This window comes from Marmota monax, unplaced genomic scaffold (assembly GCF_021218885.2).
Source record: "Marmota monax isolate L192 unplaced genomic scaffold, Marmota_monax_Labrador192_F-V1.1 WCK01_AAM20220418_F8-fsc00047, whole genome shotgun sequence".
NCBI classification, from domain to species: domain Eukaryota; kingdom Metazoa; phylum Chordata; class Mammalia; order Rodentia; family Sciuridae; genus Marmota; species Marmota monax.
In genome coordinates this window covers 1,270,569-1,297,560 of record NW_026692072.1, presented here as the reverse complement: position 1 = coordinate 1,297,560, position 26,992 = coordinate 1,270,569, and the positions used below count along the sequence as shown (strand labels likewise).

General features: G+C 48.6%; 1 protein-coding gene across 5 annotated transcripts in view; it reads left to right on the top strand.

Moving 5' to 3' along the window:
* Positions 1-26,992, top strand: part of Abtb2 (ankyrin repeat and BTB domain containing 2) — a 162,354-nt gene that overhangs the window by 65,786 nt on the left and 69,576 nt on the right. Inside the window, exon 1 of one of the 5 annotated variants that reach the window (XM_046455882.2) lies at positions 15,565-15,894. The exons of the other annotated variants lie outside the window; for them this stretch is intronic. Within the exon in view, the coding sequence (XP_046311838.1) occupies positions 15,831-15,894 (64 nt within the window). The 5' untranslated portion in view covers positions 15,565-15,830. Of the gene's footprint in view, positions 1-15,564; positions 15,895-26,992 lie in introns of those variants that run through there. 5 annotated transcript variants of the gene reach the window in all.

Sequence of the window (26,992 nt, the reverse complement as noted above, 5' to 3'; positions counted from 1 at the left end):
CCAAATCAGTTCATTTATGAGAAGCATTTGGAATAGTGACTGGCTGTCAAAAGGCATTTTCTTCCTAAGTGTTGGTCAATGCCTTTGGGGGATTTGGTCTCAGTGCCTCAGACCTGGAATTGTAAGTAACGTCTTATTTCTTCTTGAGAGCAGAAACCCAGTCGGATCCATGGAACCACCACTGTGCATGGTGCAAAGTCAGGGTTCATGAGGGCTTCTTGACAGATAGGTGGGGGGAGCTCAGACTGTGACACCTGATAAATCTGGGTTCAAACCCTGGCTTTGCCCCTAATTTACTAAGGCCTTGATTTCTCTGGCCTTCTTTTTTCTTATCTTTGACTTCTCTGGCCTCACTTCCTCATCTGTAAAATAAAAGATTAGACCTCTCCCAGATTCTAGTGTTGCAAAGTGCTCAGCATTAGTGAATTTCCGAGAAATGGCAGTGCCGATGATGCTCTTTCTGCTGCAGTAACTGGATAGTTCATAGTTTGGAGTGAGAAGATGGTTTGTATTTATCTTTCCCTGGTGACTATTAGAACACTAGGAAGTAAACAGGACACCTGGGCAGACACAGCAGGCCGTAAAGCTGCATCCCTGTATGTACGTTTCTCAAACCTTTAGACATGAGACCACCCTGGGCATCAGTCATGGTCTTGGGGTTATTACACCTCAACAGTGGACGAGGTCCTTGGGTCTCTTCCCAGACAGCTTGATGGTAGCCTGGCCTGGGGCGCGACTCCCAGGTGTTTACAACTTGGAAATGCCAGCTCTCGGTTTTGCGTGTGCAGTGATCTAGTTGTCATGAAGGCACCTGTAAAGCGTGCACTCCTGCAGAGTGGTGGACCTCTGGGAAGCCTGGAAGGCAATAAGCAACGTAACTGACAAGCTGAGACCCTGTGCACGCTGCAGGAAGCCAAAGAGGGCACAGATTCTGTTCCTCATGCAGCTACAGAGACAGGTGACATTCACCCCTTTGTGTCAAAATGAAGGTTAGCATGTTGCACATCCTTTGTTTCTTTCCTTATCAGTGGTTGATGGTTACTTACTAGAGGACTTAAGGATCAACCAGTCCCCAAAGTAATTCTCAGGATACTTGTCCTCTAAGAAGGTACCAAAGGAAAGGATTCCGTAGCCAAATATGCTTGGAAAATGCATTGCACTGTTTGTTTGTTTGTTTTGCATTTTATAACACATTTACACATTCAGAGCTCTGAGAAGTCCTGTAATAAACAAATTAAATATTTTTTAGCCCAGTTGTGCCCAAATCATTCACCATGAACACTTCTTACATGTGCCATCTATTAGCCTCTCTAGGAGCTAAGAAAACTGAAGATATTCTGGGCTATTTAATTATCCCAAATTGTGTAACAAAGCAATATACAGATATTTTAAAAGGAGACTCTGTTATTTATTTATTTGATTCTGCTGGGACAGAAAGTGTTCCATAATTTTTCGGGGGGAGGGGGACAGCCACTCCGTTTTAGGCTTGATCATAAAGTACTCTCACCAGCCCACTATACTCTTGAAGGGATATGCTCAAAGCTGACTCCATTGGGGCAAGACCTGAACTTCAGAAATAAAGGTAAAATTTGAATTTTCAAACATGAGAGCCCCTTGATTAACCAGGACTGCATCCAAGTGTTTCATTGAAGCCTTAAACACTCTCTTCTCAGCCAAGTGGGCATCTCCAGAGCAGGCTCCTCCCCTGATTGTCTCAACTCTGACTGGAAGTTTGGCCAGGAGTATATGAAAACCCCAGGGTGATGGATTTATCCTGAAAAATATCTTTCACATACTTTGTTTTTGGAGATAACACTTATCTGCAAAACTGCCTTGCAAGTGGAATTGCTTTGACAAGGCTCATTTGAGAAAGTGAGCATTCTCATAATGCTGTCCTGTGGACATTGGGACGTACTACTCCCAGGGCCCCCGACAGGCCTCATTGCTCACCTCCTGGGACTGTTCTGGTGAAGGATGGAGACGTGGGTCTGCAGGTCAACACTGTGCTGGATCGGAGAGTTCGTTAGGTCACTTCTATAATCTGTGTGCCCGCTAAACAAGAAATGATGGATCAGCTGTAAGCTCTTGTTTATTATTGCAGAATCCCACTCCCACATCCCTCTCACCCTTTCTCTTCTGTGACGGGTCCATCTAATTTGATTTGACGTCCTAGCATTCAAGATTTGTCAACTATTGTAACCCTAAGCGGTACTAATATTGAAAACCATACTTGAAATTTATGTAATCCAGATGTGCATGCCAATAAAACAGAGATGAAATGGCAGGCTTGGGGCAGAGGAGGGGCTCAGAGGTGGAGAGGGGAGTGTGTGTGTGTGTGTGTGTGTGTAAGAATCCTGTTGCCCTATATTTTTTCCACATGGTATATATAACCAAGTAGGCTTTTATATATTAATATTTTCCCTTAAGAATAGTAACCGGATTATGAAGTATAGTTTCAAGTAAGTACCAGCATTGGTTTTATTTGCAGCCAAGAATAACTGATTAAGTTTTGGGGAGAAGAAAGGCAATCTATTTTAAATGCTTTTTAAAACTTTTAAGTTGGTCAGGACCTTCAACAATGTTGCCTTGGGAATTATGATCACACTGAGTCAGGATTTTTTGACATGGCCCTCTAATGTTGCTTTTTCCCCCTCCTGAAACATGGCATTTTTTTTAGTTTGGTGTCATTCATAAGGATCCCCTAAGAAACAGGCTCTGACCTCTGACCTGTCAGTTCAAAGCCCTCCCACACTGGTATGCCCAAGTGCCACTTCTAGTTTCTGGAAGCTCAGCGAGTTGGTAAATTAAATGTGCACAGTTCTCGGTTCAGGTATGTGACATTGGCCTTACTTGGAGGGTTGAGCAGTGGCTCCCCTGTGTCACCTCCTGCAAGACTGTTGCCTTCTCTGTCCACAGCCTCTCCCATCTGTGTCTAGCTGAACTGGTAGGAAGGAATAATGCCAATGCAGGGAGTTCTGAATCGGAAGTTTTGGTGTCCTTGACATGAAAGGATGGCAGAATGAATGATTATGCCTTTGCATGCTGAGCGTAATTAACAGCTACCCTGAATCAGACCTGGCAGCCGAGGGAAACTGGTAATACCAGCTAGTAGAAGCAGGTGGAAGGCAATCCCAAAAGGGAAGCACAGAATGAGGACCCACGTGAGTGGAAATGACTCGGGGCAGACTGGGTGGCTGCAGTTGGTACCATGGGCACCTGTGGCTGGTTCAAGTCAGGAAATCAGAGATCTAGGTTGCTATTTTAGTCCCTTTAGGTTAGGGTAAAAGGAAACACCCAGTCTGCAGGGGAAGCTTGGGGCCTTCCATCATCCCCACAGTTTGTCTCTGGACAAAGTAGGGTCTGCTGTTTCCACAGCAGGCATGGGACCGTGTTGGTGGTGGGGTGGGGGCGGGGTATTTACCAGCTCTCCTGTTGTCATCATTTACAGCCCCAAGTCCAAGAGCGTGAGGACGTCGCTTGTAACTCAGACCCTGCTTCACGCAGCCTCTGCCTTAGGCAACAACCCTGTTCTGAGTCAGGTCCTGAGTAAGGAATGCTGTCGTGGACCCAAGCCAAGTAGATTCCAAATGGTAGAATTGAATTTTTCCCGTTGGGTTTCTATCAGGGGATCTGGTGTGGTGTACGAGTGGGTCCCGTGGGGGTGGGGGTTAAGATGCACGTAGCTGACTGGGGGGTCTTGTGCGGGCCTTGCCAGCCTGGAGTCCAGGTGAGTCATCGCCACCTGGGAAACATCCCTCCCCTCTGTGCAGCTGGGAGGGGCCCCAGGCAGGAGTCAGACGGTCAAGGCTGCCGGTCCAGTTCTCCAGTGCCGTCATCGCCCCACGCAGTCTAGAGTGACTGGCAGCCTGTGCCTGAGCTAGAAGTGGAAAGGCAGGAAAGGTTTCCAGGGCGGGGTCTCGCCTCGGTTTTCAAGGCACGTTCACAATGTGAACAGTGTGGTGCCCAGCCAAGTCTGCGTGGCTGATGTGCATATCAAGTAAGATCCTAGGACTGAAATGGGGTTCTGCCAATCCCTGCTCTGACCTTGTCCCTCTCAGCCAGAGCACAGCAAGGCCTCCATGGCGAAAGAAATGTACCTGCCTGCCTTCTTTATTTCTTTCCTTTCAAGATATACTTTAAAAAAAAAAATCTGTTTTGTTTTTGTGACCCAAGATATATCTGTATGCACAAGATCATACTAGAAGAACAATAACCAGAAACGGGCCAACTAAGTGGACCATAACATTATTCATAAAGGCCAGAATGAGAGTCTCTGTAAGACGCGCCACCATCCTCTGGTAGGGAATACAGCCCGGTTGTTCAGAGCCGGGGTGTCCATCGACCTTGGTTTGGATCCTGGCTCTGTAGCTCACTAGCTGTGACCTTCTGCTCTCTTACTGTAAGATGGGCTGATGGTATCACGTCATAAATTAGCCTGAGAATCGAGTGCACTTTGCACACAGTAAGTGCTTAGTAAGTGGCAGCTGTTAGCATAATTATTATTATCCCTTTTCCCCATAGCAACGGCTTGATGTGGGGCCAAAAGTGTCTGATTGCCTTCCTCCTTTCTAGATTGTTGCTCCAATACTAGTGCGGAAGGGGATGTCAGTTTTTAGGAAATTTGAGCTTGAAGCCAGACGGTGCGACCACCACTAGCTGTCCTCCAGCAGACCCGTGGCTGGGGAGGGGTCCTGTTTCTCCCACATCCTCTGAGATCTGCCATGTTGCTTCACTGTGAAGCCCGTCAAGGGGCCACAGTTTGACTAGATGGACGACCAGCCAGGCAAACCTGAAATCCCAGTGATGTGGAGACTGAGGCAGGAGGATCGCAAGTTCAAAACTAGCCGGGAAACTTAGGGAGACCCTGTTCAGAAAGGGCTGGGGACGTAGCTCGGTGGCAGGTGCTGTTGGGTTCAATGTCCAGTACAAAAAAAAAAAAAGCCAAGCAAGCCCTTCGGGATGCTGTCATCTAAGGCCAAATGCAGGCTTCTGTGGGGTGGGAGAGCCAGAGCTGAGCTCCCCCCCCCCCACCGCAGTTTACTCTCCAAGACAGTGGGCTTAGCCAAGGTTCCCCCACAGAGACATCCTGGGAGCCTCCCCTTTTCTTTCCAAATTGCAGTAGGGTCTGTTCCAAAACAAAACAGCAGCGTCAGACCCCCAGTGTCTCCTTGTCTCATTTCCATAAGGCATCACAACCTTGATGAATACCAAGGGAAAAGAGGGTCTAATCCCTGGGATAGAACTCAGGCCAAGATTTTCTCACCTTCCTTCCTTCCTGGGACCCAAATGATAACAATAGTAAACATAGTAAAAGTTAAAAATCATGGAGTGTTTACTAAATGCCAATACTATTTATTAAAGTTACATGTTATTTAATCCTTCTGATAACCCCATGAAAAAAAATTATTGCTCCCATATTGGTGTTCCCTTTTATACATGAGGGGACTAAGGCACAGAGCAGTTATGTAACTTGCTGAAGGTCACACAGCTGGTAATGCCCAGGGTAGTTTTAGAATCCAGACAGTCTGGAATTAGAGGCTGCACACTTCATCACAGCCCTGTTCTGCCTCTCATGATAATTATAAATTATAAAATAGTTGTAATTATAAAAATTTTCTATAGAGGTGTGATAAAATGGTATGGAACCATACATACATAACACTCCAATGTCAGTTCCATAGCTTTGCTAGTATAATCTAGTTATATAAGGTGTGAACATCTGGGGAGACTGGACAAAATGCACATGGAACATTTCTATACTTTTTTTTTTTTTCTTTTTGCCAGTTCTCAGGGGATCTATGATTATTTCACAGTAAAAGGTCCAAACAAACAAAACACACCACGACCAACACAGTATTGATTTCTTACTGTAGGCCAAGCACTAAATACTTTATACTCATTATTTTATGCATCATTTTATTCATTTCTACCATTACGGATGAAGAAACTGGGGTTGGCATGGTAAATAAGTTGGATGGCTCCATAGGGAGCAGGAGGGCCACTGGGTAGTACTCACCTCCTCGTTTTATTATAAATATCAAAAAGGAAAAAGTACCTGGTTCATGGCTGCTCCATAAATATTGATTCCCATGTGTCTTTACAACAAACATTAAGCCCTACTAGGGATACACAGTCTTGCATTAACCAGTCAAATATTCTGCTGAAGTTTGGCTCACAGGATGCCAGAAACAAGGACAACTCCAGCCCTGTCCCTAGGAGGGAGGGACTCCCATGGTTCCAAAGGCAAGTCATGCATCAATTGACAATAGTGTCATTTGGGTGATGTCGTCTATATGTGAACACCAGAGAGTGCACTCACACAAACTGAGACAACCCTGATCTCTCCAGGAGATGTAATTTTATGGGACCACTGTCATAGATGAGGTCCATTGTTGACCAAAGGTCATTATGTGCCACCAGAGGAAAGATTCACATGGCCCAGAGCTGCTTCTCCTGGAGCCAAAGTCTGGATGGTTGGACCCAAGCCAGGCACCATCCTGGGATTCAAGGACACGGTGGGGGTTTGAAAGAGGGAGCATTATCAATCACCAGGTTGGATGGCATCTGCGATTATCATCTTCATTTCCATCAGAGGTGTCTTGTGACAGGGTATCGTCAAGTTCAATTTAGTCGGAGTCAGGACATAGCAAGGACTTATTTTCTATTTCCACCCTGAGTTGAACCTGCCTTGAATAATTCAGTGTTCATTTACTTCCAAACACTAGGTGTTCCCGCCCCTTGTGCCCTCCTACATTATGAGGGTCATGTGGTTGCTTGTTTCTCCCTGTCTCCTTGCTCTCAAAATCCCAACTCTGGTTGTCAGCCATGAGTGTTTTTAGGAAAGAACTTTTTTTTTTTTTTTTTACTTTTGTGGTGCTGGGGATCAGTTGGGCCTCACACATGTCAAGCAAGTGTTCTACCACTGAGCCACATCCCCAGTCCCCAGGACATCATTTTTGTGTACATACAACCAGGCGATGTCACCAACCTAAAATTAGATACAGACCTCAGACTAGAGGGTACACACGGGGGTCTATGGATGTCTTTTAAACTAATATTCCTTTAACAGAATGCACATGCATGTGCACACAGGCGCACACACACCTTATGTTATAAAGCTTGGGAGAGTTTCAGATCTGGTAACAGTTGGTGAAGGCTGAGTAGTATCTGACCCCCCTTAGATGGGGCAAATGTTCCCCAATTTTCTGTAGGCTCCCCCATTCCCCAGAATTTACTGACCTTGCATTCCTGGCCCCACACGCATCTAGTTGCCACCCTCTCATATAATGAAGGAAAACCCTGTCTCCAAAGGTGCAGCAGAGTAGTTGCCTCGGGAGCTAATTGAGCCCTGGATGACCCTGAACCTCTGTCATATGGAGTCTCGAGCAGTGGAAAGCGGCTCTCAGCCTGTCCTTCTCTTAGGCCAAAGCTTCACCTGGGCCTCTGGGTTGGGGATGGGGATTTTAAAGAATTCCGAGTCCTGCACTAATTGCAGCAGGTTTCTAGACACGGAGTGCTGAGGGTACGTGCGTGATCTGTGGGTGAGGAGCTGATTTGGAGTGTATCTGGGTGATGTGGCCTATTAGCTGGGTCACCAGATAAGGAGTCAGAAGACAAGTTTCAGTCTCACTCTACCACTTGTTAATGGGCATCTGACCTTTCAGAGTCTTGGTTTTCTCATCTATAAAATGGGGATAATTTAATCTACTGTGCCTCACAATGGGCTGGGTAAGAGGACCAGGTCACATGATTCTATAAACTATGTTATGCACTGTAAAATTGCCTCGAGAAATTAGGTGATATAACCCGAGTGCTGTGCCGTGGGAGACCCGGCAACCTCTCTGATACTCAAGGGTGGAGATCAGGGCAAGCTGTGGTCCAGGGGCCATATTCTGACCAATAGGATTGTTATTTTTACATTTAGAAATGACAAACTGTGTTTTGTGGCATATAGAATTTGTATGAAATTAAATTTCAACATTCATAGATAACAGCTCATGGAACGCAGCCTCACCCACTTATTATCTGTAGCAGCTTTCGGGCTACAGCAGCAGAGCTGGGTCCCGGCGACAGGGGCCACACAGTCCACAAAGCATAAAATACTGTCTGACCCTTAACAGGAAAAGCTGGGGTCGATGGTGGAGGGGCCGTGGCCCGATGCCCCTGCTTTTCCCTCATTTCAACACACGTGCTGCTGCAAGTAGATGGCCTGGGGAGTATTTTCAGATCTAAAGCCATAGAGGCAGATCTCCGGAGACCCACAACAAATCTGCCTTTCACGACAAAGCCGGGAATTCTCTCAGCTTAATTCCCATGGAGCAACCGTCCTATCCTGTGGGCTCCCGCGAGGGGCACTTCCTGATGGAAACCACAGCACTTTTTGTAAACCCAATCTCCCTTTTAGCATTAACCACAAAAAGAGAAGAGGCTGTTCCTGTCCCAGTGGGCATTGCTCCAGAGTATTAACTGCCAAGCAGCCCCGGTCTGCAGAGCCTCTCCTCATCTGGATACCCAGAGAGAGCTGTTGTTTCAATAAGCCTGCGGGCAGCGCGAGGGAGGAGATTGTGCACCCCTCCCCCGACAGGTGCTGAAGCCCGGATCCCTCATACCCCCAAATGGGACCTTGTTTGGAAATAGTCACTGGGGATAGAATTCGTTGAGTGAGATGAGTTTGCACTGGGGTAGAGTGAGCCCCTCATCCAGCATGGCTGGTGTCCTAATAGTGGGAGGGAAACTTGAATACAGAGCCAGAGGTGCCCAGGGGGCATGCTTTGTGGCAAGGGAGGCAGAGATTTGAGGCATGAATCCACAAGACAGGGGTTGATGGCCTTACAGAAGCCAGGAAGTGCGGAGAAGTGCTGTTGCCCAGGCTCTTGGAGGAAGCAGAGCCCCACTGACACCTTAGTTCAGACTTCTAGCCTCCAAGAGTGTGAAAAAAAAAATCTGTTGTTTAAAACCACCCCAGTTTATGATATCTTGCTACTGCAGCCCTGAAAAATTCATATAGTGGCTGGCCCACAGTCAGTAAAGTGTGTTAGTGTCTTTCGAAGCAGTTGGCATGATACCTGTTCTACAAATTCCAGTGACCTGTCTAAGGTTTGGCTGGTGCAGAACTGGTGCAGACCCAGACCTCTGATTCCTAGCTGCTCTGCTGGATCACCAGGGAGCAGAGTCTTTCCTCTAGCTGGTCCCCAGCATCCACCAACATGGAAGGGGCAGTATATCCCAGAGCGATGGTGCCTTCGGCCTTGTGTTTCTCATTCCAGTAGCTCCAAAGAGAGTATTTCTTTACTGTGGTCATCTGAACTTGTTTACTTGAGCTCTCAAATGTGGAGGAGGAAAAATCAGTTGCTAACTTAAAAAAAAAAAAATGGAAGGGCATATTCTGCCTACATCTGTGTGTTATTTGCAATAGAAACTGAGAGAGGAATGAACTGTCATTTTCTTAGCCACTTGCCATGCATCTGAAGAATGCATCCGAGAGATCCTTGAGAAGATATTCCAAATAAAATCCCAATGTGGAAGTGGATTTAATAAGGGAAGTCTCCAGGGGCCTCCAGGAAAGCCCAAGAACACCGATACTTCCTTCTTAGGTAGCACCTGGCTGGCCATGCTCTGTGCAGCAGACAATTGACACCTGCACCTAAGACAAAGGTGCTGCTTCTCCCCTCGGGGGTGGCTCCTTTAAAATGCCCAGCTCGCCCACTGGTAAAGAAATAGGGCTGCAAGTGGAGTCTTACCACTGGAAGTCTAGGATTGTAAAGATCATTTCCTGAATTACGAGTATTTTCAGTCACCCAGTAAGTGTAAAGAGTTGTCTGGGGAGCTCCAACATAGCCATCTCAGACTTATCAGCTGTCATGAGCCTGTCCCACTTCACCTATTGCTTTGTTCTTGTTGCTAAAGTGTTTCATGTTAATCTCCCCCTTTATACTGCAGTGTGAATCTTTTTTTTAAAATATCAGTATCAGGCTGGGGATTGTGTAGCTCTATGGTAGAGCACTTGCCTAAGATGTGCCAAGCCCTGGGTTCCAACTCCAGCACTGCAAAACCAACGAACAGGAAGGTATCATCATGGACCTAAGAACACCAACACTGATTCTTTGGTGTCAGTCTACCCAGTCCTGTTCAGAGCCAAGGTTTTGGGTGTTTGAACCACATGAGGTGCAATGGGGGCGGTGTGAAGTAATTCCACTGGGAGGGGAAGGAGGCCGAGGGGTGTTCCAGGTGGTCCTGGAGGGACCCCTGACTGCAAGGGGCTTCAGAAGTCAGTAAGCCTGAGCCTCAGTGGCCTTGTCCCCTCTGCCATGGTGATCCGGGTTTTTCCATGGAATTCCACTAGTATTGATTGGCTTTTCCCAGGGCTGCCACCTCCCAGGCACCCGTGAGCTGGACACACAGCCTCGAGCCATGGGGGATGATGCCACACTTGTGACATATGGCTGGCAGCGCCTAATGGGCACCTCTGGTTGCTGCCAACAGAGAGAGTTGTTTCTTGCTCTGAACAGTGTTCATTTACAGCCAGAGGAAACCCCCTCTTCCTCCACCCGCATCTCTCTCTTCCTCCCCCCCACCAAAAAAGGGAAGAAGCTTTTTGGCGATGTGTTTTCAGTGGGCTCACTCAAAAGGAGCTTTATGTTTATTTTCCGAATGGCCCTTTGGACCGTTGTGTCCATTTATCATGCCCCGCCACCCACCCTCCCCCACCCCTCCTCCACCCTGAAAACCTAAACTTCATCAAACTGTTCCTAACGACTACCACATGTCCACGGAGGGCGCAGGGGGTGGGGAGGTGGGATGGGAAGTGAAGGAAGCCTCCGAGGAGCACAGTAGCATATTAAAATTCAATGGCTTAGTCATCAGAGTTTTCAGCCCCAGCACCAAAGAAAAATAAATGAATGTTCTGTAACGGGCCTGTGGGTCTCGGAGGGAGGGAGGGGTGCGGGGTGGGGGGAGCAGAGGCTGTGGTTTAGATAGAGGAGTTCATGCTGCTGAGAACAATTAGGGCTTTTGCTCAGAAATAAAACAAGACGCACCACTGTTTCCCTGCCCGCTGAAGGAGTGTAATGGCCCTGCAAGAAGGGCTGGGTCTCATCGGCCAGTTCAGCTCACAGATGAGGAAACTGAGGCCCAGGGGAGGCGACTGCTCCAGAGTCCCATAGAACTCGGTGGTAGAGGTGGGACCAGACGCCTGGGCTCAGAACCTCTCAGTCCAGGTTCTCGCCTCCCCTCAGCTGGTGGGTCTGCTTGGAGCTTCTGGAAGAAAATACTACACACACACACACACACACACACACCCCGCCTTGAGCTATCTCTGGGTTTAAAGTGCATCAGCTCATGGGCTGAGACTGCCATAGTGTCCCCAGGATGTCAGAAGAAGGCGCCTGCCTTAGCATCCTCTTCCCATTGTCTTCCTCCCACCCTCCAGGGCCTTGCTAGGAACCCTGGTAGGGCCCTCCCCACCCACCTTCTCTGCTGGGCAGAACCCTGATGTGTGGGTGGCCCGGCCCAAAGCTCGGCTGCTGAAGCCCGCCAGAGGCCTGCCTCTGAAGCATGTGGCTTTTGTTCCTGTTATTCTTCTGTCCCTGAGTCCTCCTTGGAGGAGTTGGCCAGATCCCCTTTCTTCTATTTGCTTTTTAGATGAGGACTCTGAGTCACAAGGAAGTAAGGTGGCTTGGTGAGGTCCTGAGTTGGTGGAAGAACTGGCTCAGCCACGTGCATCTCCTCGTTCCCATCTCCACCTCCATCGCTCCCTCCCCGTTCCATGACCAAGACTGGAATGGGGAGGTCCTGTGAAGTCTTTGGGTTGGAAGAGATCCTAGAGGAGAAGGAAGCCAGGCCAGGCCCCTGGGGTGAGGCATGGCGAGGCTGGGGAGAGGCCTGGTCAGGGCCGTTCAGGCTCGTACTGCAGAAGCAGCATGTACACCCATACCTCTGGGACACACTGGGAACAGCCAGTCCAGGTCACCCACCACTGGTCCAGCTAAATAGGAAGGGCATTGTAGTTGACTCTTGTATTGGTTTCGAGTCTCCCTGCAGGTTCTATGAACAGCTTGAGGAGAAAAACTGAAAGAGAACAACCAGCTCAGCTAACTGTCAGTGGCAGAAGTCAAACAAAATCATATTTTCTGATTAAGTTTAAAAGGTCTCCCAGGAGTAACTGGACAAACTCCCATGGATTCAGGCCATGAAGTGAAACTCCCAGAGGCATCAGTTCACTCTTGCTTCCCCTGCATGGTGGCAGGAATGCTGGCTGCATCCAGACCTCCGACCATCCCTCTTCCTATCCACGGCACTGGGAAGGGGCTGTGATCCACACATCGCCACGGTCCCCTGATTTGCTGCCTTTTCATCATAGTGGCAGCATAACTTAAAGATTGTCTCAGAGAGGAAGGACCCAAGACTGAGAGAGTTAAAGAGATCTGCACCAAGGGAGCACCCTCAGTAGTCGCTCCACCTCAAGCCCTATCCTCTGCACTTCTGGTCCAGGGTCCCCTCCACACCCCCTCTAGGTTCCTCTCCACAGCATCTCTAGGTCAGGTGTGTGAAGTCTGTCCTGTTGGCATTGGAGAAGACTGGTAAGGACCACCACCTCCCTTAGAGAAGTTGTTGGGAGACTTCTCTGGTAGACCATTGATCTTGCAGAGCAAAGCCTGTCAAATGTCAGACCCCAAAGAGACCTCACCCGGAAAAGTAGAGCACCCTGGGCTGGCAACCTCCCCATCATGGAAGATCTATCCAGGACCCCAAGGGGATCCTGAAACCATGCACAGTACTGAGCCCTTGTTAATGCTGTGTTTGCTAAAAATACATACAGATTCTTTCCTTCCTAACTAGCACTCATGTACCATCACTGTAACTTTGCAGTTTGAGGTGTGACAGCAAAACCAACACAAATTTCTTTTTCCACCTTCACAATTTCACGGGTAGGAAATTTTGTTCTTATCATAGATCTTAGCAACCTTAGCATGTGATTTTTTTTCTTTCCTTATTGAGAACTTTCACTTTCTCACTTAAACAAAGCACTTTAATGACTTCTCTTTATCACTTCCGGATTGCCAGCATCACTCCTTGCACTGTGGGCCTTTTAAGTAAAATAAGGGCCACTTGATCACAAGCACTGCAATACCTCTACAGTCAATCTGATAATAGCCATCTTGGCTATCGGATTGTTTAAGTGACCAAAGGGCAAGTAGCATATACAGTGTGGATACACTGGATAAAGGGGTAACTCACATCCCAGGTGGAATGGCATGAGTTTTCATCACACTGCTTGAAGCAGCACACAATTTAAAACATGGAATTTTCTACTTTCGGACCACAGTTGACTGTGGATACTGAAACTTTGAAAAGTGAAACTCCAAATAAAAGGATCTACTCTGTGTTTAAAGCCCACTTTCTCTCCATATCCACCCTGCTTCATCATGCTGGCCACTTCTGTTGCTATAAAAAGCCATATTTCATCTTCACTGAGTTTTTTTTAATGAATTTCTAACCAGAACCCAAAGTTTGGGAATGTGAAGGACGAACTTGACTCTCATGCAAACACTGGTACAAACAGTGGTTTCCCTCTGTATATCCTTTGTACCCATCAAAAATAGCATTTCTCAAGAGATGACCCCTAACTGGCAGACTACTCAAAGCCCGAAGGGCCTAATGTAGACCAGAGTCATCAACAAAGCATTCCTGATGCTAAACCCAGAGTTATATAGCACTGAAGTCCCTGAACTGTGAGCAAGCTCAGTCCACATCCAACCTGGTCCCTGTTCCCCCCTTAGCCTCATTTCACCCCCTGCGGCTGCCTCCTTAAACCTCTTCTGTCACTCTGACATGCTCTGTTGGGGCTCTCTTCTCTGTCTGGTTTTGGGGCCCGTGAGAATGTGGTGAGAGTTTCAGACATCGAGATGTAGAGAGTAGTGCTGGGGACCTGCCTCAGAGCAGCTGAAGGTTCACAGGTGGAAGCCACCAGCAAGAAGTGGCAGGAAGTAGCATGGCGCTGATCTGGCAAGCCCTGGCGGAGGCCTTTGAGAAAACAGTCTTGCATTATTGTCACCATTAATAATGGCCCTTTATTGGAGCCTTGCTAGGACAATGCTCCAAACAAAGTAGAAGGAAGAAATAGTCCCTGCCGGGGGCCTTGTAATTCATCAAGGCAAATGGAGGAAGAAAGATTCACTTGTGGGGGGTTGCTGGGGATAAATTTGATAGATGCTAGAGGTGTTATTGGAAGACACCCACAGCCTTGCCTGCATCTCTGTTAGCTTTGTTTTAAGAGGCCTGTTCCCAGCCCCTCCTTTGTCTTGTGTATTCCACTGGCTCTGAGCCCCTTGAAGGCTCTGAGAATAAAAAATCAGACAGATTGAGGCTTAAATCTTGGCTCCAATACAGTGGCCTGACCTTGGATAGATTTCTTTACTTCTGAGCCTTTTACATCTGCAGGGGAGGTACGCAGATTGGAGATCAGAGGAGTGAGAATTAAATGACAAGAGTGCTGATGAAAGGGGACTAGCTAGAACCATCTTTGTATTCCTTTGAGGACTCGGTCCTAACCAGACTTGGTCCTAACCAATGTCACCATGTATTGAGAGCCCACCGTGTGCCAAGTACCAAGCCTAGCGCGTTTCTGGACCTCAGTTACTTGTCTGACAAAGAATGGGTACGAGAATGATTGCTTCCACCCCCCCCACCCCTTTTTTTCACATGTGGGTGTGAGCGGGTGTTGTTTTCTCGTTGGGTGCTGGGCTCACCAAACCAGGGGTGTAGTGGCATTTGGGGGCTGGAAGGGCTCTGTGAAAACCAGCAGCCATCCTGCCAAGTCGGAAGTTGTGCTGTCCTCCGAAACGCTGGCAGCCAGTAGCTGCAGCTGTGTTGCAACAAGTCTGATTTAATTTGGGGGGTGGTACAGACAGCACTGTGTGGTGCTTGTTAAGAGCCAGAAGAATGCAGCTTATTCACCAAATTATGAACATGGTTAGGTCTTGTGTAGGGGAGCGAGAGGAGAATGATAGAATTTTAAAGAGTGAGAATGCTGATAATTATCAACTATCACAGTGCCCATCATGCAGAAGATCTAACTGGATTAGCTCCATGCAGCTGAGTAAGCACTGGGTTTCCTTGAGGTCTCTTCCTTCCAGGTTCCCAATTCCTTCTGATCTATTTGTTTTTGAGGTGGGGGGGGGGGTCTCACCATGTTGCTCAGGTTGACCTCAAATTCTTGGGCTCAAGTACATCCTTCTGCCTCAGTCTCCCGGGTGGCCGAAGTTGCAGGCACCTGCCACCATGCTCAGCCTGACTTCTGTATTCATCTATAATATAAATATAAGACGGGAGTCTGATCATTGTCCTTCTTTATAGATCTCATTATCACCATCTTCATTCCTCAGGAATAAAAATCGGGCAAAAATCATTACATTTTTCACATAATGCAATTGGTATAAACCTGAAATGTTGGGGGAGGTGAACTTTTTATTAGCTCTGTCCTTGCGTTTTGCATGACTCTGGGTAGGTCTCCAAGGGCGGCGTCTGTTTTTCTCCCTCTAAAATGAGGGAGCATGAGATAGGATGCGTTAAGAAAATCCATGGAATAGGTAACTATTCCAGTACAAATAGAAACAGGTCATCCTTCCAATGAGGCAATCCTGGGCCAAAGGTCCATGTAATCCCTTATCAGTACCGATTCATCCCTGGTAGGAGGCAGGCCTGTGTTTCTGGACAGTATTCTGGGGAGTGTCTGCATCTGGGAATTCTGCCTTCTCCAAGCACTGGACTGCAGCCTGCCGACGTGTCCTCCTCAGAGAATAGTTGAATTGCCCTCATCAAATTACACCGTGATGGAGGGTTGGGGCTTCTCATATTTATTATTCAGAAGGCACCCTGCTGCCCTGCTGAGCACAGGTACGGTGTCAGCTATGATCAGGTGGGCTATTGAATTCAGAGAGTCGCCCTTTTGTGTTGAGTGGGGAGTTTGTGGTAGGGTGTAATTCTGCCCTCTCTGTACCTGGCTGGGTAGGGGCACCCAGGAAAGCAGTTGTTCTAGAGCCTCGCCTGACATCTTAATGGAGACCCTGTTTGTTTTTGTTGTGTTTTAAGTTCATTTGGGGAGGTGTTTGGGGACTTGTGGCCTAGTGCTGGTCTTGTAGGGTTGCTGAGCTGTAAACATGACCCTGTGACCCAGCCACTTCTGAAAAGCCATTGATGGGGTATTTTCCTCAGCTTTGGAAGCATCACCAGTCCCCATTCTATGGGACTCCAGGCCAGAGCCCACCTGCTGAAAAGGAGAGAGACAGACAGACATTCTCAGAGGACCTAGTGTCAACAAAAGACTGCTTTGTACAGAGGAACCTATTTGTGTCTAGGAGGGAAGGGAGCTGGGTAGGGGAAGACTTCCACAGAGTTGTATGCCTCCTCTCCACTCCTCCATTCAAAAATCTGATGGACTTTTGCGAATGTCCCTGGTGGTTCTTAGCCATTACCCCAACTACGTATAAGGGCCTCAGGTTGCTAGTGCACTTCCTCCCTGACCTTCCCTACATTGGTCCTGCGGAAAATTCCCCAACCTACTTCACACCAAAGCTGTTTGTTGAATCTGATGCTTCCATCCTCGTTCAATTTCAGTGGTGTGACAGAGGAACCCAGGCTAGACACAGGTTTGTAACTTCACAGTGCAGGACTGTGGGAGCACAGAGGACAGGCTGGGGTGGAAAGGTGACCCAGAGGGCTGTTACAACAAACTTCTACCAAGCCTGAGGTTGAGTACAGTTGCCTAATCATATCAATAGCAATGATGGACAAGAGCAGAGTCCTTGGACTCTGCCAAGCACATTAAATGCGTTAATCTCTTCACACATAAGATCACGTGAGCAGAGCAGTGCACCAGAAATCAGCCAGGTGTGTAAACCTGTGTTGTGCCCACCACACATACACACCCCTCCAGGAGCGCACACACTTCTGTAGAACTTTGTAGGTGCCAGGCACCATTGCGAAGCCTGTATGTATTTTACTCCACAGCAACCCTACAAAGCAGGTACTGCCATTGTTTCCGCTGTACAGGTGGAAAGAGGTCGAACAGCTTGCAACACAAGACTATCTTTAGTCCTCTATCCGGTCATTAATTCCATCTCTGTAAATCCTTGACAGGTGTTCCTCTTCTAAAAATCAGAGGTGAGAGCACTTCCTTCTGCCTCTCTGTCCTTGGGAGGATTAAGTAAAAATAATAAAGTAGGACAGACATTTGTAAACCATCATGCCGTGTTCAAATGAGCTATGGGAAAGCCTGAGAAGGCTGCACAGTAGTGGTTGGTAACTGTTGGAATCAGTGGAAGGATGTTTACAGTCAGCGTGACAATCCATCAAATATGACACAGGGCCCTTGACCTTGAGATTTTTGTGGAGATGGAGCATAATGGGTGGATCCTGGCAGTAGAGTTTCTGGAGTGATGAGAGAACTCCATCTGAAGGTGCCCTGGCCTCGCCCGAGGGATTCTGGGCTGGTTGGGAAGACAGGCAATGCTGGCCGTGATTAGGTGGGATGTGCTTGGGAGGGATTGGGCGGTTCCGTGGATTGTTACAATCCTTAGAGGTGTGCGACAGAGTCCATAATGGCCAGAAGACAGCTGCTGTCACGTTGGCATCCTGGGTCTTATGACCAAATATCCAGGTGTTAGAAGGTGTGTGCTTGTAACACACAAGGCTGAAGACCTGGGTCCCAGCAACTTGAGAAAAAAAGTAACTGTCAGCCCTGCTGGAAATCATTCTTAGATTTTTTTCATAAAGGGGGATTTGAGGTTTGACCTTATTTTGCTGTCCAATATGATAGCCACTAGCCTCAAGTAACTATTTAAAATTACATCTTAATATTAAAATTAAAATTTCATTTTCTCAGTTGCATGAGTCACATTTCCAATATTTAGTATCCTCTAGTGATTACTGTGTTTGAGAGACATTTTCTTCATTACAGAAAGTTCTAGAGGTTACCAGATCCTTCTGGGTATACAACAGCAAGGCTGCTCTTTCCTAGGCTGGGTTCTATGGCCCTTTCTAATCTAAAACTCTCCTTTGCTTCTTGGAGTCCCAGAGGCCTGCTGGAAAGTTAGGTGCTCAGGTTGCATTTGACAAAAAACAACTCTAAACACTTCAGTCATGTTTTTCTTCTCAGCTGCCACGTCCATACATTGACTCTTGAATCAATTTTCTTTTAATTTTCTCCTCCGAGGTGAGGACCAGGGGCATTAGCCCTTTCTAGAACCGTGGTCCTCTGAGCATGTTCAGAATGGACTTATTCAGGTCAAAATGGACCAGTCAGAATTCAGAGGCCAGCCTCGAGCCCTGTCTTCTTAACAAACTATCTCAGCGGGACAGTGGCCAGCTGCTCCTCATACTGGCTCTTGGGGATCATTTTGTGTGTGAGGAATAATGAAGTTACATTGTATATTTAGAATTTTTTTAACTTCATGAGTCTGTGCTTCGGTAGCTACACTGCTGAGAAGGCAATTGACGGCTATGAGGGCTGTGTCTGGGAGAGCTGTGACGCTGTGGCCACTCAGAGCCACCCAGGAAATGTTGGGCTTAAGACAGGGCAGGCTCTGTCTCATTCTTGCAGCTGCGTGGCTGTGATAGTCCACCAAATGGAGAACTTGCCAGAAAAACTTTTCAGGACAAAATTTTCTTTTGGGGTAGTTTGTGGTTCCCTGTGAAAAAAGAGAGAGAGAGAGAGAGAGAGAGAGAGAGAGAGAGAGAGAGAGAGAGAATAAAAGGACTGGGAAAATAGACTTCAGGAACCATTTTTTCACTTGGGAAAGAAAAAATGTCATCCGTGATCTCACCTGAGAGTTTGGAACCTGGTGCCAGCCCTGTTTCTCAGCATGCACCCCCAAAAGCCACACTGTACAGGTTGCCGGCACTGGGTCTTATTACTGATGCGATTCTCCCCCCGCCACAATTGCCTCCTTTTCCCAAACAAACCCCCTCCAATTCGAAGGTCAGAACCCCGGACAGCTTTTTACACAGCCACCATATGGTGTTTGCTTTAGCACAGATCCACAAATGATGTGTTATTACAGCAGAGGTGCAGAAAATAGATGACAAAACTGGGCTTGTTTCCCCGCTGGAAACCTGAGGCTGAAATACTGCAGTATTCCTGACTCAGAAGACCAGGGGGAGCCTTTCCCAGAATTGGGGCACTCGCCAGGGACCAGAGGGGCGGGGACAAGAACCCAACAACATCGCACTGGTCACTAGGGGCGGGGTAATGGTTTATTTTCAGTCTGTATTTTATTAAATTCACTTTTTCCTGGTATGATGTATTTCTGTCTCTAGATGTTCCTCCTCCCAGAAGGATTACAAACTGACTCTAGTATGGGCATCACAGTTAGTTGAGATTCACCAGTTGGTTTTCACAAAGAAATAGGGGTGAGCAGGGGTCCGCACTGGGGGTTGGTCAGGCCTGAATACCCACCCAAAGGACTGGGTACCATTTCAGATGAATGATGATGTTCTGAGGTTGAGAGGTGTAGTGATACCCAAAAACAAATGCACAGGAGTTAGTTTTCATCTGAGAAGCCATCAGAATGTCCTCGAGGCTGATGTGGGGTCACACTTCTTTCCCCCCCATCGTTGGCTCCAGCCGGAAGATAATACATCTGACTTTGGCCTCACTTCCCTCATTTGTAGAAGGGTCACTTAGAACCAGCTGAGCAGGTCTCGAACCCCAAGTACCTCATCCTTTTTGCTCTCTACCTGGAACTTTCCACTGTGTGATTCCCTTCTACTTCTCAACACAGAGCAGGGGAAAGGTGCCAATCTGATGTGCTCGTGGGGAAGGCATCCGCCCTGCTCAGGACAGTTGTTCTAGGCCCTGCGTGTGGAGATCCTGTTTGGTAAAAGTCATGCCGTGGAAATAGAGAAGTGAAGGGTTTTAATTCATTTCAAACTGAGCAAACCTGGGGGTTTGTTTGCTCATCTGCAAGTGGGGTTCTTCTCCCTTGCCTTGTTTCTCTGTTGGGAAAATGGAATGAGGCAGCGTGGATGCCATTTCTTCATACAGGACACAGCTTTGTACCCACGCCATCCAGTATGGGTGCCACATGCAGCTCCTGAAACCTAACCAAAATGAAATCAAGGTAAAAATTCTATTCCTAACAATCACTGGCCTTGTTTGGAACGCTCGATAGCTGCACGGGGCTGGTGACTACTGTCACTATATTCGAAGCTGTTATGGGTATGATGTAAGAAGCAGGTGGCGTGGGAGCTTCTCTTCATTCTGGGAGCTGATGGTCTGAGGAGGGTTCTCGTGTGGGCGATGGAGTTGAGCTGCAGGCCCTGGAGGGAGCCTCTCTCCTTTGGTCCTCACCTTCCCCCTCTGGACCTTTCTTACAGGGACACCATGATGGTTCAGCAAAATCCTGTCTGAAAGCCCTTGGCTCAGTGTCTGGTGCTCGATAATTGCTTAAATAACTTAATAAGTCACTAAGTCACGATTTATTGAGCTGTGGGTCTATTGTCATCACCACCACTGTACCACATAGGAAACTGCAGATCCACACAGACGATGCCTTCATGGTGAGCTGGGGAAGGACCAGCGAATTTCCCTGTGGAAAGGCGCAGGGGTAGTTTTAAACCCACGAGAGTGATGATCAAGCAAAGTAGTCTTGCCGTAAGTTCCCGAGTACTGAATAAAGAGCCCTTCACTGGGAGAGTAAGGGGAGGGTCTCACTCCTTCCAGTGGGAGGTGGAGGGCAGAGGCACCGTTTCCAGGCAGGAAGGAGCTGTGCTAACCACGGGCCTTTAGCTTCCTCTGCGGCTCGCCCGTAAGCAGGGATTTAATAGCCAGCAGGGCCGGCTTCTCTGAGCTGGGCTAGGTGTGCAGTGGGCCAGGGGCCAGGGGAGCCGCTGGCTCTGGAATGCTGCTCCCCACCACTCGGAAGGAGGAGAGAGAATCCCGGGCCTCTGGTGCTCCTGGCCCAGGTGTGGCCTCTGGGCACGTGGGACCGTGTGATGACAGCAGGTGGCCTGGGTGCAGGTGGTGAGGTGGGAGAAGGCAGCAGGGATATTCCACGCTCATTGTGTTCAGAGGGTGTGGGCGCAGCACTTTTGACTTAGCAGCAGGCACAGCTTCCTGAAAGGATGCCAAGGAGGGAGCTCGGGTTGGGCCTCACCTTGGGCGGAGATGGGGATTCTCAGGAGTGTGGAGGTGGGAGCTCAGGCCTGCACAGATCGTGGCAGCAGCCAGAGCAGCTCTCCGTCTTGTGGAGCGAGGGGTGGAGCCCAGCCCTGAGCCACGCAGGAGCAGACCGCAGCTGCCTGGGTTGAGGCAGGAGAGGACCTGGTCACCAATGGCTCCTTGGAGATCACCCTTCCTCTTCTGGACAGCTGCTAGTCTCCTTGGCTCGAGCACCAGGTTAGGGAGGACGCTTGGGGTTGCAAGTTATGAAAACCTTACTGAGGATAAGGTAGAAATAAAACAGAAGAGGATTACTAGAAGCAGGTGGGGCCCAAGGGAAGAAGAGCTCCTGAGCCTCAGGTAGGTGCCGAGACAAGGACTGGGGGCATCTTTCTCCCTCCCTCCCCCATCCTCTCGCTGTCTCTGTCTTTGTGTGTGTCTCTCTCTCTTCCTCCTCCTCCTCCTCTGTGTTTTTCCTCCTTGTAAACAGGGCAGGTTTGGAATCCACTCAGGTGTTGGTGGCAAGTGGGCTGGTTAAGCAGTGGTCACTCTGAGTGGTTCAGAAACTTCATACAGTGCCCACTCCTAGAGAGAGGTCAACCCTAAGCAAGGGTAGAGCTGGGGTCACTTCAGGGAATGGGCAGAAGTGGGGGGGGGGTGCGGGGAGCCAGGAAGGGGCCAGTTGCAGGCTGACTCTAGCCACCTCTCTCCCAGGCACGGTGGTGTGGGTCTCTGGCCCAACCTTCATGTGAGGACAGCCACATCGGGTGGTCACTGACAATGGGCTCACCTCCTCAACTTAGGAGCCTGAGCTCAGGATCTCTTTCTAGGGTTTGCTCTCAACGTTGGATCTTTCATGAAAATCTCCTCTTTCCTGGATGGATCCTGAGCCCTTCTTGGGCAGAGTGGGCACTGTGGCCTCTTGGGTTCCTGAGTGTCCTGCCCACAGCACACCAAGAGTGCTCAGGGTGGGATATGGTGAGGGAAGCCGCCCTCCATGGCTCCTGAGTTCCAGTCACCAGGGAGATTCCCGTCTTCTGCCTTCTTCCAAGGGCCATTTTCGGTTTAGCCTGCAGTGCATCACTTCTCATTTGACTGCAGATATCTTGCATTGCTCTGCAGAGCTTCCTAAGGGACAGTTGTGTCCTCAACTCCATCTGAAGTTCTTTGGGCATCATGCCTTCTTTGTAACGCTGAAAAACAACCTGTTTGCATCACACCTGGCCCCAGAAAAAAGTTCAGGAGCCTCACGCCAATGCTCATAATGCAGTAAGATGCAGCAAGGAAAGAATTCTTTTGCCCTTCCAGCAGGACCATGTTCTCTCTTATAGAGGATACTTGGCTTTCCCCAGTGAACTTGACACTCGCTGGCATGGGTCGGGACCCCTGGTCAGTGGTGACCCAGGGTGACCTAGGAGAAGGACGAGGACAGAGTTCCCTTGGTGAAGCCGCCACCCCACGCTCCTTTGAGCCTGGGGGAGTTTCTGGCTGGGTTTCTCTGAGGTCTTCTCCCCACCAGGAGCCCTGCTTCTCCCGCTGCCACTCCCACAGGCACAACAGAACGTGGCAGCACCGTCTGAGCAGGCCGCTTGCCCTGTACCAGGCGTGATTCATCGGGAAGCCCTCTGAAGTCAGGGCTCCGAGCCCACGCCCCTGGGCAGCCTTGCCTGATCTATTTTGGTTTTGGTTGTCATAGAAGAAGGGAGGAGTCACCTCCTTGGCTCTTAGAGTCTTTACTACTTTTCCTCCACAATAGCCAGGCTGCTGTGAGGCCAGGTGTAGAATGTCCGTACCTCAGCCCCCCAGCTTTGGTGTTCCTATCCGCGAGGGTAGCCCCAGAGATCAGGAGGGGAAGGTGTGGAGAGCAGGAACATGTGTTTGAGGTGAGACAGGCCACCTGGGTGTGGGTCCTGTCCTACCTGCAACTAGCTGTGTGACCTTGGGCAAGTTACTTAACCCTCTAAAATTCAGTTTTTTCATCTATAAAATGGGGCTGGTAATGTCTTCCTCCCCGTGTTACCCTGAGGACTAACGGAGCAGAAGGTAATTTATAAAGTCCTTACACACGGAAGGTCTCACCGGTGGCAGTTACAGCTCTGCTGAGAGAGGCAGAGAGTTTGTGTAGGGCAGGAAGGAGCTTGGGTGGGTGCAGCCCTCTCAGACTGTCACTCCAGCGATGGGGGTGGGGGGGTGGGGGGGGGTGTCTGGAGCCTGGGGCGAGAAAGCATCGCTCTGCTCTGACTGTTCACTTTCCACGTCCACTCCTTTTCTGGAGCCACACTTGATGTCTGTGTTGGCAGAAAGCTGATCCTAGGGGTCATTGGAGAAATAGTTTCAGTTGCTAAAACTGTCATGTGATGACACTAAATACCACTTTTTCCTCTTCACAGGAAACAAAGCTATTCGGGCAGGAAAGGCAGGCATTCGGGATCCGTGGGCATCCTGACTTTACTCAGCAAGTACTTACTGCACACGCACCTGGGCTAGGCATGGGCGTGATGCCGGGCCACTCGGCCCCTCTGCAGCTCACAGTCTGGTAGGGCTAGAGGACACTTAGGCCTCAAGAGACCTGGGCCATGGTCTCTTTCAGATCGCCTTATTGCCAGTAGGGAAGATACAGGTCCTCACCACCTGATACCTCAGCCTCCACTTACCTTCCAGCCTTCCCCCACCACCCATCGTAACGTCAGCCCCTCAGCATCCTCTTCTCCCCGTGCTGTTGCAGAATCCCCACTCCCATCTGTCTGCCTGAGTTTCCAGGTCTTCTTCCAGGACCAGCTCAAGGCATCACCAGTCTCCAGGGCAGCTTCAGGGTCACTGGGCACTGCCAGGGGTCTCCCTTCCAGAGCCAGGTAGAGGTTTGGCATAACAGCACTCAGCAAGCTCTGCGAGAACTGGGCTGCAAATGGGCTCTTGGACCTTCCCAATGTAGAACAGCTGCAGGTGCTTACGAGAGATTTGACCTGGAGGAAGCTCTAAAGTAGAGGTCAGGTGGGCTCAAGCTCTGGCAGCCTGCTGTCTTTCAGAAGTGTGGATGAGCTACCCAGGTGCCCTGTAACTGTCCGAGGCCTTAGCAACATGGCATCAGAGGATAGTCCCAAAGTGCTCTTTGGGAAGCCTTTGGGGGATATTCTGGTCAATGTCACTTGACAATGGTTGGTTTTGTATAACCTCATTTAAGTTTTCATCCAGCTATGGATTTTTTTTTTTTATGTGAAGCAATTATTTCACCACTCTCCCCAGCTTTTCAATTGCTGGTTAATACCCATATAGTACCACACTTACAAGTCAGTCAGACTTTGAAACTCACTCTTAGAGCTCACTCTTACAACCTAAAGAATGGCTGAGCTCTGTTATTGATTGAGCCGTGGTCCCATTAGTTCTGACTCCTCCCAATGGTGCTGTGCTGGTCAGCTTTCTATCACTATAACAAAATACGTGAGCTAATGTATTTATAAAGAGAGAAAGTTTGCCGGGCATGGTGGTGCACACCTATCATCCCAATGGCTCCGGAGGCTGAGGCAGGAGGATCATTAGTTCAAAGCCATCCTCAGCAATCTAGCAAGGCCTTCAGCAATTTAGCAAGTCACTGTCTCTAAACAAAAAAAAAAATTTTTTTTTAAAGGGCTGGGGATGTGGCTCAGTAGTGAAGTCCCCCTGAGTTCAACCCCCAGTACCAAAAAAAAAGAAAGAAGGTTTGTTTGGGCTCACATTTCTGGAGGTTCCAGTCCATGATGGATTAGCCCTATTGCTTTCAGCCTGTGGTGAGGTAGCACATCACATCAGGAGCATGTGATGGACCAAAACTGTTCACCTCATCACCAGGAAGCAAAAGAGAATTAGAGAAAGAGGTCAGGGGCCACAATTCCCTTCCATGGCAATGACCTAAAGACCTCCCACTGGGCTCACCTCTTAAAGGCTTCACCCCCTCCTAATAGCACCACCCTGGGACCGGGCCTTTAATTGGCAGGCCACTGGGAATATTCAGGATCCAAACTGGGGCAGTTGCACATTCACAGGGTCCAAGGCACAGCCACCTTGGACTCACGTGTTTTCACATTTATGTAACCTCGATGGTTTTTACATTAGGCAATAGATTATGCCTCCTTCCATGGCTTTTGCAGCTGAAATACCCCCAGTCTTACTGTGCCCCACTTTAAAAAAAAAAAAAAAAAACTTGGGAACTAATACATTCTTAAGGATGCCAAGGGGGGCAGGAATTGGGGGTTCTGAGCACATCAGTGGCCCAAGCACAGCCACCTCTGGAATGGACCAGTCCACATTCTGCTTTTTAATAATGCCTACCTTGGAATATGGAATGGAAATGGAGTTATAATTAAAAGGGGTGCAAAAGTTTCATTTGTATGGGACACTTGCAGTTAAACCTTTTTTTTAAAAAAAATGGATCATTGTTCCTTGGGTGGTTCTTGTGGAAGTGGGGGTTTCCCCACTGTGGGTTCATGAGCTGGGCAAGAACCTCAGCCCACCACATGTAGCTGTTCCTTTCTCTCTACCCGTGTCACATGCTTAGCAGATGCAGTCAGCTCAGCGCTGTATATCTGTGGGTTCTGCATCTGCAGATTCAACCAACCACATATGGAAGTCGTTCAAAAAATAAAAGTGTGTACTGAACATGTACAGACTTTTTCCTTCCCTAAACAATGGGGTACAACTATTTACATAGTGTCTACACTGTATTAAGTAGTATAAGTGATCTAGAGATGATGTAAAGTATATGGGAGGATGTGTGTAGGTTATTTACAAATACCATTCCATTTTATATGAGGGACCTGCGCATTGGCAGATTTTGTTATCCTTAGCAAATACAGAGGGTGGATTGTGCGCCTTCTGCCTAGCATAAGGCACGAGATGCTCAACAACGTCCTTCTCTCCTGTGCCTCTGAACCCATTTCTTCAGGTATAAAATGGTGCCAAGAATAGCTTTTCCCATAAAGCTGTTGAGAGCTTTCCATGCAGTGGTGCTTAAAGCGCTTCGCAGGGTTCCTGGTAAGTGCACAATCACTTGCCAGTGATCACTGTGATTGTGGTGAGAGCTGATGGTTTGCTGAGATGTTGCAGCCTGCTCTTTGGTCCTAACTGGGCCTTGACTCCACAGGAGACCTGTCCCCACCCTCCCCTGCAGCAGAATCCTGCAGAAGAGCAGAGGCGGGGCCAGTATGAGAAGGCAGCCCCACAGCCAGTGACAGTGGTGACCGCAGGTCCACCCAGTCACCCAAAAGACCTTGGCCCAGCTTTTAAAAAACTGACCTTCTGGAAAAAAGGGATTTGTAGAGCATTCCAAGGCTCAATTCAAAGAAACTTATTTGCATATCCTACATAGGAACTTTAAAATAAAACAACCTAAAGAAATGAGTGAGGCTTTTAACAAGGTTGAAAGCAAGTTGGAATGGCCACCTGTGCAAATACTGAGACCAAGGTGTGGGGACACAAGATTCATCTCTTAAAGAACAACCAAGAGAGCCCCTTTGTTGCAGCTTGGATAAGACCCTGCCCACTTGGGGCCACCCTTGTCTAACTGGTTTAAGAACCCAAGAATTGCCTGCCAAAAATGCTTTGCTTTTTTGTTTGGCCAAAGTCTTCATTTTGAATATAATTCTCTTAGAAAAGGAGAGGGGGGATTGGGGAGCCAACAAGTCTGCTAAGACCCTCAGACTCCTGGCAGATCCTACACTCGCCACCCACACCCTGCACATCCAAACAGGGGCTTCTGCCAGTGTTGGGCCTCTGTGGGGACGGAGCCCGGCATGAGGTTTACGTGGTCCTGGCTTATGGTCCACGGCTTATGAATCTGCACTCAGAGGCATTGCTGAGCCT